Source organism: Sciurus carolinensis, chromosome 11 (assembly GCF_902686445.1).
Source record: "Sciurus carolinensis chromosome 11, mSciCar1.2, whole genome shotgun sequence".
Taxonomy (NCBI): Eukaryota; Metazoa; Chordata; class Mammalia; order Rodentia; family Sciuridae; genus Sciurus; species Sciurus carolinensis.
Window position 1 is genome coordinate 78,185,714 of NC_062223.1, and position 12,265 is coordinate 78,197,978.

The following is a 12,265-nucleotide window of genomic DNA, read 5'->3' on the forward strand; positions in this document are numbered from 1 at the left end:
ACCCATAAAGTGCAAGAAGTAAAATCAAGGATCAATAAATGGGATGGACTCAAACTGAAAACTTCTTTTCAGCAAAAGAAACAATAATGTGAAGAGAGAACCTACAGGTTTGGAGAAAACTTTTACCTCCTGTACCTCAGATAAAGTATTAATCTCTAGGATATATAAAGAACTCAAAAAACTTAACACCAAAAAACAAATAACCCATTTAATAAATGGACTAAGTAACTGAACAGACACTTCACAGAAGAAGATATACAATCAATCAACAAATATATGAAAAAATGTTCAACATCTCTAGCAATTAGAGAAATGCAAATTAAAACTAAGATTGCATCTCACTCCAATCAGAATGGCAAATATCAAGAATACAAGCAACGATAAATGTTGACTAGAATGTGGGGAAAAAGGTACACTCATACATTGCTGATGGGATTGCAACTTGGTGCAACCATTATGGAAAGCTGTGTGGAGATTCCTCAGAAACCTTGGAAAGGAATCACCATTTGACCCAGTTATCCCAGTCTTTGGTTTACACCCAAAGGACTTAAAATCAACATACTACAGTGATAGGGCCACATCATTGTTTATAGCAGTTCAATTCACAATAGCTAAACTATGGAACAACTTAGATGCCCTTCAGCAGATGAATGAATAAAGAAAATGTGGTATATATACAATGGAATATTACTCAGTTTTAAAGAAGAATGAAATTCTGGCATTTGCTGGTAAATGGATGAACTTAGAGAGTACCATGCTAAGTGAAATAAGCCAATCCCCCAAAATCAAAGGCTGAATGTTTTCTCTGATATGTGGATGCTAATTCACAATAAGCAGGGGATAGGGAAGAATAGAGTTACTTTATATTAGGTGGAGAAGGGACTATAGGGAGGGGAAGGGGTTTAGGGGAAGGAATGATAGTAGAGTGAAATAGATCTTCTTACCTCATGTACATGTATGACTGCATGACTGATGTGATTCTACAATATATATAATCAGAAAAATGAGAGATTACTCTCCATTTTTGTATGATCTATCAAAATGTATAAATGCATTTTGCTGTCATGTACAACTAATTAGAACAAATAAAAATTTTTTAAAGAAAAGTGGACTGTTGATTTCTCTCCATCTATTTCTGCCTTTATTTTTTTTTTTTTTTGGTATTGGGGATTGAACCAGGGACACTTTATCTTTGAGCCTACATCTCCAGTCCTTTTGTATTTTTCTTTTGAGACAGGGCCTTGCTTTGTTGCTGAGACTGGACTTGAACTTGTGATCCTCCTGCCCTCATTGCTGGGTTTACAGGCATGTGCCACCCTACCCTACTGATGGACTTTTTCTTTTTTCTTTTTGTGCTGGAGATTAAGCCCAGTGCATGCTTACACCACTGAATTACCCACTTGCCACCTCATTTTCAGTCTGTTTTGTTTCTAAAGTAAGTCTCTTGTAGACGGCTTATAGTGGATCATTTTTTAAAAAAATATCTGTCCTGCCAATCTGCCTCCCCGCCAATTTCAGTACCGGATGTTGAACCCAAGGGCACTTTTACATTGAGTCACACCCATTTTTGAGACAGGATCTCACTAAATTGCTGAGGCTGGCCTTGAACTTGCCATCCTCTTGCATCAGTCTCCCATGTAGCTGGGAATACAGGTGTGTACCACTGTACCAGGTTCAGTCTTTGCATTTTAACTGAAGTGTGTAATCATTTTATACTTAATGTAATTATAGATACAGAAGGCCTTTTGCAATTTTGTATTTGTTTTCTCATTCTTTTTAAGCCTTTTGACTTTTTATTACTCAAGCTTCATTTTTTAAAATTTAGCTTTCTAACTGTGCTTGTGTCTTCAACATTTTCACGATTTGTTGTTCCTCAAAAAGGAAAGCACACTTGATTTGTCACGGACACATTTAGCACACATGGAATCACCATAGGCCCTGTTGATGTGCTTTTTTGTTTTAGACAATCTCATAAGGACTTCGGGTCTCACAGCACAAACCCCTCGAAGTCTGCCTGGGCACACACTACATGCAGATTTTGGTGCTTTCCCAACCTTCTTTGCATAAAGGTAAATAATTCTATTACCAGCGGTTCAAGACAGCCTAGTTTTGTTAGAGGCTGTATTGTAGGAAAGCCTACAACAGTATGTCAAATGCTGGACTGTTCTGAGTGCCTCTAGACACTGTCCCCGGAAGAGCTTGGTATTTGTTATCTTTTTTGTTCCTCATTTTATTCATCATCAACTTCTCTTATGTTAGATAATTTCTCATGGAACATTTTAATTCCTTTTTCATTTCTTTTAGTATGTCTTTTAGTTTTTTTCTTGGTGGTTGCCTTGGGAAATAGTTAACATCTTAATTTATAATACTCTAGTTCAAATTGATAACCAGCTTAGTTTTAATACATACAGAAACTTCCCTGTTTAGCTCCATATTCCCACCTTTAAGTTATTGTCACAGATTGCCTTTTTATAATTTTATGTTCATCACAATAGATTTATGATGATTGTTTCATGTATTTATCTGATTTTTAAATACTAAACCAACCAGACATTCTTAGGTAAATCAAATTAATAAAGATATATGTGTTAATTTTTTTCTTAAGCATCTAATATATTGGTGGTTCAATTTGCTAATATTTGCTAAGGATTTTGTGTCTCTATTCATGAGAGATTTCCTCTGTTTGTGTGTGCACGCGATGTCTTTGTCAAATTTTGGTATTAGTAGTTCTGTATCTTATAAGTTTTAAATTGTTTCCTCCTTGATGGTTTCCTGAAGGAAGGGCTTTTGTGAAACTGATATTCTTTCTTTCTTTAATGTTTGATAGAATTCATCAGTGAAACTATTTGGATATAGACTCTGTGTGTGTGTGTGTGTGTATGTGTGTGAGAGAGAGAGAGAGAGAGAGAGAGAGAGAGAGAGAGAGTGTGTTTTAATTATTCACTAAAATATAGATATAGGACTAGTCAGATATTCTTGTTTTATAATATGTGAGTTTTCACAATCTATTTTTTCAAGGAGTTTGTCTAATCTGAGTTGTCTAATTATTGGCATGCATTCATTAGTAACATTATTCTAACATTCTTTTACTGTTTGAGCTACATGATCTTTTTATTTTTGATCTATTATGAATTTTTTCTAATTCCACATTTTTTATTGGTTCTTTTTAGTTATACTTAACATTAGGATCCATTTGACATAATTGTAAAAGCATGGAATATAATCTGCTCTAATTTAGCTCCCAGTACTTCCTCTTTCCCTTCCTTCCCCCTTCTTCTCCCTGTTCCCTTCCCTCTCTGATCTTTCTGCTGTTTACTTGTATTTTTTAAAATTAATGTTTTGTGGATGTACACATGGTGAGTTCACTGATACATATTCATACATAGAAAGTTAGGTCAGATTCATTTTACTGTTCTTTCCTTATTCTTCTCTCTTCTATCTCCGTCAATCTCCTTAATCTGTTCCACTGATCTTTCTTCTATTTAGACAGAATTCCATTTGCCCCCTTTTCCTTTCTCTTTCTCTCTGAGTAACATAATCTTTAAAAAATGTTTATAATAGCATTATAGCAAGCACTTATGTAGTGTTTTCATTTAAAAAATACTAATTCTTCCCACATTTATTAGGTAAATACTACCTGATAATTTCCATATTACAGGGGAAGAAACCAATATTAAACTAAGAGAGCTTACTTAAGATTATAGAAACTGGTGTATTAAGGGCTCAAACTGGAAACCTGATGGCCTGGGTCTAGAGTTTTTTTCTCTTAATTAGTATTTAGATGATACCGATACTGCCCTTCTCTTATGGAATTGTGCTATGTTCTCTTTCTTTTTTTAATTATTTTTACTTGTTCTTTTTTAATTTTTTTAAAAAATTTTTAGTTGTAGATGGACACAATTATTTTATTTATTTATTTTATATGGTGCTGAGGATCGAACCCAGTGCCTTATGCATGCTAGGCAAGTGCTCTATCACTGAGCTGCAACCCCATCCCCTGTTCTTTTTAGATATACATGACAGTAGAGAGTATATTGACGTATGTATGTGGAATATAACTTATTTTATTAGATCCCATTCTTGTGGTTGAATGTGATGTGGAGTTACTCTGGTTGTGTATTCATATATGAACTTAGGAAAGTTATGTCCAATTCATTCTACTATGTTCTTTTTAGAAACCTTTCCTTGCTCCTTTGTACCTCTGAGAGGAAATATATTGCATTCCTGTTTAGATCTCGGAATTCCTTTTCCTCATACAAACATTATACATGATGGCGAGGCATAGTTAAAATATTACTGTTAATACTCTTCTTCAGTCACATAATATGTTAAAAGGACTTCTGAAACTTTTGGGGGACATTCACCACAATTTACAATATGAAACATTGTTTCTGTGGGAAGCTGGGGAAGAAATTTGTTTCAAATTCACTTGCTTGAAAGGTTAAACTGCAGTTACATAGAAATCATACTTAATTTCTTAGAATCTCTAAAATTTTAAATAAACTCAGGAGTTTATTAGTCATATTTTTTAAAAAGGCAAACATAATTAACTTGTGTACAGATTTGATTTTGTTTCATTCCGATTACTTGTTAATTAATGTCTTTCAGGGTTATTCAAATGCTCAGAAGAATATTCTTCTTCAGGTGGATCAGAACTGTGTTCGCAATTCTTATGATGTCTTCTCTTTGTTACGGTAGAAACTTCATAGAGTTCCCACCAGTTCTTAAGAAATCTTTCTCATTTTGAATTTGTGACATTTCAGTGTGAAAGAATGTATAGAAGTGTTAGTAGCTGTTACTCAGGCTTAGCATTTTTTTTAGTGAAAACTTCAGTGATTGAAGTATAGTTCTTTGCAAGTCTTTGGAAAGCCTTTACCCTCCTCTGGACAGTGGGGGAGAGTGGTTGGAACCAGTGATCTTAAAACAGGGACATGAACTATTTGCTAGTCTGCTGTACTCTGAAGAGCAGCAACCAGAAGTGCAAAAGTTAGACTTATCAAAATCTTAATAGCCATAGCATTAACTAGAAAAGCCCTCCAATGGCTCCAGAGTTTTGACCTGATGTTCATCTTAAGGAATCATGTTTGGCAGCCAAAGGAGCTTTACATGAATCTAATGTTCAGAGGCTTAAATGCTTCAGCTTGTATTTTATAATGTCTGGGTTTAATTTTGAAAAGATTTTAAAATTTGGCTTTGATTGTCAATGTGGTAGTTCATCAAGGACATTTTCCCAGGGGCAAGCTACCCAAATAAATTCATTTTAAAATAAAGTTAACAGCGACACTCATCTTTGCTCACCCTACTACTCCAGACGGATTGCTCATTGAAATTTGATTTTGGCATTATTTTTCTAATGTTAGATAACACATCATAATTTCAGACCATTAGATATCCTCTATGTATCTAAAGAGGAAGATCCATAAGAATGATTGGAGAAAGAACTTTTTTATAAACATTATAAAATTAGCCTTTTCTTTGTGAAACGTGGATCTTATTATACATGATGATATAGAATTTGGTCACATGAATTGTGTAAATTACTCCTAGGAGACAGTGATTTTTACTAAGATCACTTTTGGATTCATATTTAGGAAATGCCTTCACTTTGACTGCTTATAATATGTAATAGAACAGACAGGAATTTAGTGATTAGAGGTAGAGATAGAAAGCAGGAGTTGTAAAAATATATACTTATTTTTTAGTCTATTCAGTTTGGGACATAGTGAGTTTAAGTATTGAAAGAAGAATGTCTAAAACTAGTTGAAAATGTGAATAGTTGCTATTATTTCTCAACCTCTGTGTTCCCTAGTTAAAGGTAGATAAGATATAATTGTTTTAAATATGTTTTCTAGGTGTGAGATCATGGGATCATATTAGAGAAACCAGTAGAATTAAAAGAAATATCCTAAGTCAGGGAGAAGAGGAGGATATAGAATAGTGTAGCATCATAGAGGCTAAAAGAGGATAGTTTATAGGTCTTGGCACGCTGTGGGATATATAGAACAGGAGATGGGAATGACCGTGGGATCTTGTGAAGCCCGTGGCATAATACAGAATGCTGTGATTACTTCACCTGCCTTTACCTTATTAATCCCAATTCATTGTAGACTTCTCTGATTTGCAAAAAAAATAAAAGCAGTGATGTTTACATTTGTGTAATATCCAAGCCATTTTCACAGCCATTATTTTATTTTCTTAGAACCTTGTATTTCACATATCAGAGATCATAACTCTTGTCTTAGGCATAAAGCTGAGGCCAAGAGGTGTTGATTTCTCTATCTCAGTGTACGTTAACAAGAGCCAGACTGCAGATCGGTTTGAAGATTTTCTGACCAATATCTTTCCATAGTCTCATCTTTCTAGACTGATGCTTATAAGATGCACATAACATAATGACTGAGGAAATTTTCTGAAAAACACAGTGCTTTCCATAAATGTAAAATTATCAGGCTAACTTGATAGTTGGTTATTTAGCATTGATCTTGGAATGATTTGACTCTTGGGAGTTTCATTTCTAGGATACCTTCTGGGTTCCTGAGATATGTTAATAATTCAAATTGTTTTATAAACAGTGGTTTTCTCACCACCATTGTGTAATTCACTTATAGCTAATAAAACAGATAATGCTTTTTCTGAAACAGATCAGTTGTCTGTTTATCTGCCTGAACTCAGGGATAACTAGGAACTTCAAATTGTACTTGTCATAGTTAATAAAATGCAACTTCCTGTGCTAGTTCTTTATCTCAGAAGTTAGTATTGAGTACCCATCATCTACTCTATTAAATGTTCTTTATTTTTTGCTGGGGACAGGGGAGGGTGGAGGTAGGACCAGGGATTGAACCCAGGGCACTTAACCACTGAACCGCATCCCCATCCCTTTTTATTTTTATTTTCAGATAAGGTCTCACTAGATTGCTTATAGTCTAAGTTACTGAGTCTGGCTTCAAACCTGTGATCCTCTTGCCTCAGCCTCCGAGCTGAGGGGTTACAGATGTGTGTCATCATGCCCAGCTTCCCATAATGTTTGCCATGATAGATGTAAAGTGCTTGCTGGAAGACAGAAGCACCTGTCACATTAAATTGTTTACTGCTTCCTCTCTAGGTAGGCAGTATTGTCCCTGTCATTTAAAAAAAATAAATAAACATTTTGTTTTCTTGGTTTATAAAATTGCTGCTATCTGATCTATAATTTTATGTGAAAACACAGAGTCTGAGTTCTTTAGTATCACTTAACTCTAAAATTCTCAGTGCTGGTTGGGTCAGGATGAGATCCCAGGTCTACTGTTCTTTTTTTTTTTTTTTAAGAGTATATTCTAATTAATAACTCTTGCTGTACTGTTGTGCCTCTGGTATTTATATATTCCCTCTAATATATGTGTGAATGTTATGTGTGAATGTCACAAAAAATAGGAAACTTGATGAAGCAAGGACTTTGGAGCAACTAAACTCAGGACATTAACCTCCTTTATATGGATGCATTGTACTGTTTTAGAAAAACAATTATCTGAGATTTTATTCTGATCCTTTGGCCCATAGTTAGAAATTTAGGCTTATCCCAGTGTTGCTAAAGTGTTAGCAACTCTTTCTAGATTTACATTGAATGTGTGTGTGGTAGTTGAACTTTTGCTTCTTAACCCTTGAAAATTTATGGATTAAAGATTTGTTTTCAGGTACACTGACATTTAATTAGGAGCCATCTTACTTGTTACTATATTTGGTACTTTAGGATGTTCACCACAAGGTGTCAATGTTGTTCCTTAACTGACATTTGAAATTTAATTTGTTTTACAATTTTAGGGGTGAGAAAATTAGGGGACTTCAATGGAATATAAAACAGTGTTATACTGCACTATAAAATGGGCATTTTTTCAGGAGTTGATTTTTTAAAATATTACTATTCCTTCTAGTTTGAGGAATGTAGGCTTATTAGATAATGTCTTTTTTTTTTTTTTAAATCTCATTGGTGATTGGGAGCTACTGAAACACTGTGAAGAGAGCGGGAGAAGCATGGCGGGTTACAGTCTAGAATCCATAATGATGGCAGTGCAGGGGAAGCTGAGGAGGAGAATGAAAGCTTAAGGTCATCACTAATTATATTTGTTTTTTGGGATTGAAAGAGAATTTTTGGTGTTAAAAAAATCATTTTTTTTTCCTTTTATACTTTCCAAAAGAGGTAACTCTATGGTAGTGAGACAAGTAATGATTGTTCTGATTTTCTCCTAGTACGGTTATTATTGGTTTCTTTTCTTTTCCTTTGGAAGAGTCTTGCTTTTGCCAGTTTAATAAGTGAAAGTATGGTGGAAAAGTCAAGGGCTATGGTCCTTTCACCTAGGTTCCAATTCTGAAACTGCCATGTGCAAGGAGACTGGATGCAAGACTTTGGGTAAGTCACTTAACTTAGGTACACCTCTTGTAAAATGGAAATGCTATTTATCTCATAGACTTGGGAATAGGTGAGAATTAAATAAGGCAAAATGTTTGAAATCTCCAAGGACAGTTACTGGCATATGTAGATACTGTGAATAATAGTTTTCTTCATTCCCTTTATTTTCCTCATCTTGGAATTAGCTTTCTCCTTTAATCCAGTGTTTCTTTTTCTTGTTACCATTAGCTTTTTAATTTTTTCAGTATAATTTCCCTTTGTCTTCTTGCCATTCTGTTTGCCACCTCTGCTTTCAATTTTCTTTATTAATCCTAAATAGCCATAATAAAAATGTTTAATGCATGTGTATCTTTTCTTACCAGTGATACTGAAAGCTCTAGAAGGAAGGGATTGTTCGGTGCGGTTATATTTTCTCCTCTCCTATTTGATTTGCACCTCTTGATGAATTGTTGGGGTTCCTTTGGCTCTAGTGCTTTTAGGACTCTTCTGTGTTATGCTTTCTCCCTGGGTACTTTCTCCTGTGGCTACGGATTCAGCCAGCATATCCAAATGTTAGATACCTTGAATCTCAATCCCTAGTCACTCCTGCACTTTTGGATTCCTGGTATGTATTTTCCAGTGACCACTGAGCATTTGTACCTTCATGTCCTTGAGGAACCTCAATCCTGATGTGAGTCACACTCATTGGCTTAATCCACCTCTTCCTTTTCTGTTCTCTGGTTTGTCTGATGGTATCGGCGTCATCCCAGGCACCTAAGCTCTAGTAATTAATCTTAGTCAAATTTTGTTTCTCTCTCCTTCCTTCAGTGATTTATTTATTCAGTTATAAATTCCTCTTGAGTCTTTGGCATGACGGCTCATGCATCTACCCTTCTCTGTTTTTACCTTTATTTTCCTATGCTATTTCTTGATCTCCTAAACAGTCTCCCTGCTTCCAGTTTTTGTTACATGCAATTGCATGCTGTGATTTATTCAGCATTTACTTATGCCCGGAATTCCTCTAAATGCCTTATAGTAATTACCTCTTATTTTTCACAATATCCCTATGCAGTAAGAACTATTCCTCTTCCTATTTACAGCTGAGTAAATTAGGTACAAAGCAGTTATGTGGCTTATTCAGGGTCACACAACTAGTTAGAGTGAAGCCTGTATTCAAACCTAGTCTAGCCCAGACACCTTCTTAACCAGCACAGTTCATAACTTTGTAATTGTCTATACTGCTCTGGTGCTGTTCAGCTGCCACATTGCTGCCAGAGTGGTATTAAAAGATACATCAGTTTTGTCACTCAATCATTGGCTTAGAAATCTTCAAGTCATCATGTTCAGAATAAAGCTCACACTTCTTGTGGTATTCAAAGGACATTGTTCAACACTCCTATAGGAACTATTGTCTAATTTCCCATCCTCCCACCCCACCACAATAATTGATAGCTATCATTTTGGGATAATGTGTCATAATTAGTTCTTCACTGCTCTCTCCTTTATCCCAACATCCCTAAATGGAGAGCTGCTTGTTTAACTGATCTTTCTATTATTAGTCCTGTCACAATGTGCATCAGATATATTAAGCTGATAATAAATGCTTTTTTGATCAAACTGAACTTTCTTCTGGTTATAGAGGGCTAAGGTTTTGTTATTCTTGTTATTGGTTTCCATTTGGCAAAATGAGAGCTGTAAAAAAATCCTAGGCTATTATCTACAAAGTGTTGAAAATGCAGCCTGTGAACTTACAACTGCATCTTTCTTCCCCTTCCCTTCATGCAACATCTGGTGAGGTTTTCAGGATTTTGTGGCTTTTAATCTTACCCTTTACATAGGGTTTTCTGGAAGATCTTTATTTGACTGTCTAGAGGCAAATTGCCCTCCCCTAACTTTGATAGAAATACTTTCAATTACAAACTTTCTATCTTAAAGGGGAACTGCTAGCAAGAAATAAATTATTTTAAGGTAATTTTAGAAAACTCATGGAATGAGAAGTATAATGGCATTAACTACATTTATAATCTTTAAATTATGAATGTGATAACCAACATTCAGGTTGCAGGACAGTTTTGATTCTCATTTTCTTCCTGCCGAATGGTCTCTAAGTGATAATTTTAACTATACACAGTTAAGAAATCTTCTGAAAGCAAAAGATGTCACAAAGTTTATATAACAAAACTTATGTACTTTTCTTTTTATAGTAGTCTAAGCTCTTGTCCAGTGTCTTGTGCTTACTTAAAATGTTAGATGAGGAATTAGGAGGAATATTATTAAGGTAGATACACTGACAGCAAGAAGTGGAAGTTGACAGTTTGTTCTCTTTATAATATACTGTTTGACTCTGGGATATAGTTGAGTGAAATCATAATTAGCTGCTGTCCTACCTTTGTAGTCAGTATGTTTGGATTCTTATACAGATTTTTCTCACTACTTCATGTAAAGAAGGGAGGGGTGAAATAATTCAACTGTAAGAGAGGCAGACTGAGTAAAAAAGCTTAGCTAGCTTGCTCTGGTATGTGAGCTTCAGTTGTTTACCCAAGCACACCTCCAGTTCAGTTCATGGCTCAAATTAGTGATGAGAATTATGGAGTGTACAGTGTTGGGTTTCACTATTGCTATCTGCATATAACAGATGAGGAAACTGAGGCTTAGAAAGTGAGAAGACTTGCCTGGGCCTGTAGGATGAGTAAGTGTTGAAGCAGGTTTGAATAAAGGCCTGCCAGGCTCCAGTGCATATGCATTTTCCATTATGTCATATTGATGTCAAGTCATCAGTAAAATAGAAAACTGTGATTATTAGAGCTTTTGTAAGAAAACAGGGACATGAGATAAGTTTAGAAAGGTTTTCAAGCAAAATCTAAGAGAAAACTTTACTTAATGTGAGTTTTGTGTAAACAAAATTTTTATTTATATATAAGCACATTTTGTTCTTACTCATTCTTTTCTTTCTTTATAGATATATTTATATATGCATACGTGTACTAAAGGCACATATACACATTTTTACAAAAATAGACTTAAACAAATGGTAGGGTGATTTTAGGTGAAGACTTTTTTCTTTCCCCTTCCTTTTACTTTCTGACTTTTCTTCTTCCTTAAACCCTTCTTCCCAGTTCCTTGCCCCAAAACACCCAAACACAGAGTACATGTTCACATGACCCCCAGCCATCCATTCACCCATGTTAGCAATCTCCAGTTTATCTGTATCTATCTGAATTCTTCCCAATGGTTTCTATGTGTATCATAGCAATTATATATGTAGTGTGTGCAAGTATATGGTTTTAATTATTATTTTACAAAGTTGAAGTGGAAATTATATACAGTACATGACTCTACTATTGTTCAGCATTCCACATGCAGATTCCTTCAATTCATTCTTTTAAGTGGCTTTTAAGCAGAGTGGAACCATATTTATTCAACCATTAATCTATTGATAGGCTTTTAATATTTACCCTGGCTCAGTTTTTTAAAAGTTTCTTTTATCAGGACACACAATACTGCATTAAATATATACACATATCCCTTTATTTTTATGATCTTTTATTTCTGTGGATTAAAATCCCAGGAGTGGGATTTCTAAGTCAGAACATGTATAGTTTTAATTTTTAAGAGATACCAGATTGTTAGCCCAGATGGCACAAATATATGGCATTACATTTTGCCCTGAATCTCTGATGGCAGGAGATTTCATGTTTTTTGTGTGATTTTTACTAATCTGATGGGTTTAAATGACACATCCATGTTACTTTGATTTTTCTTAGTTTGGTACAGAGTACTTAGTTTTAGCAACAAGTTAAATTGAATATCTTTTCTAAAGTTTGTTAGCCTTTTAGCATACTCTTTCATGAGTTTGACTATTCATATATTTTACCTATTTAAAAAATGGAATTACTTGCATTT

General features: G+C 34.7%; 1 protein-coding gene and 1 pseudogene across 2 annotated transcripts in view; one reads left to right on the forward strand and one right to left on the reverse strand.

The window, feature by feature from the left end:
- Uvrag (UV radiation resistance associated) overlaps nt 1-12,265 on the forward strand; it is a 324,556-nt gene that overhangs the window by 77,789 nt on the left and 234,502 nt on the right. For both annotated transcript variants that reach the window (XM_047516341.1, XM_047516342.1), the window contains exon 6: nt 4,609-4,694. In XM_047516341.1, the coding sequence (XP_047372297.1) occupies nt 4,609-4,694 (86 nt within the window). The remainder of the gene's footprint in view (nt 1-4,608; nt 4,695-12,265) is intronic.
- Nucleotides 1,822-2,433, reverse strand: LOC124958370 (60S ribosomal protein L34-like; annotated as a pseudogene).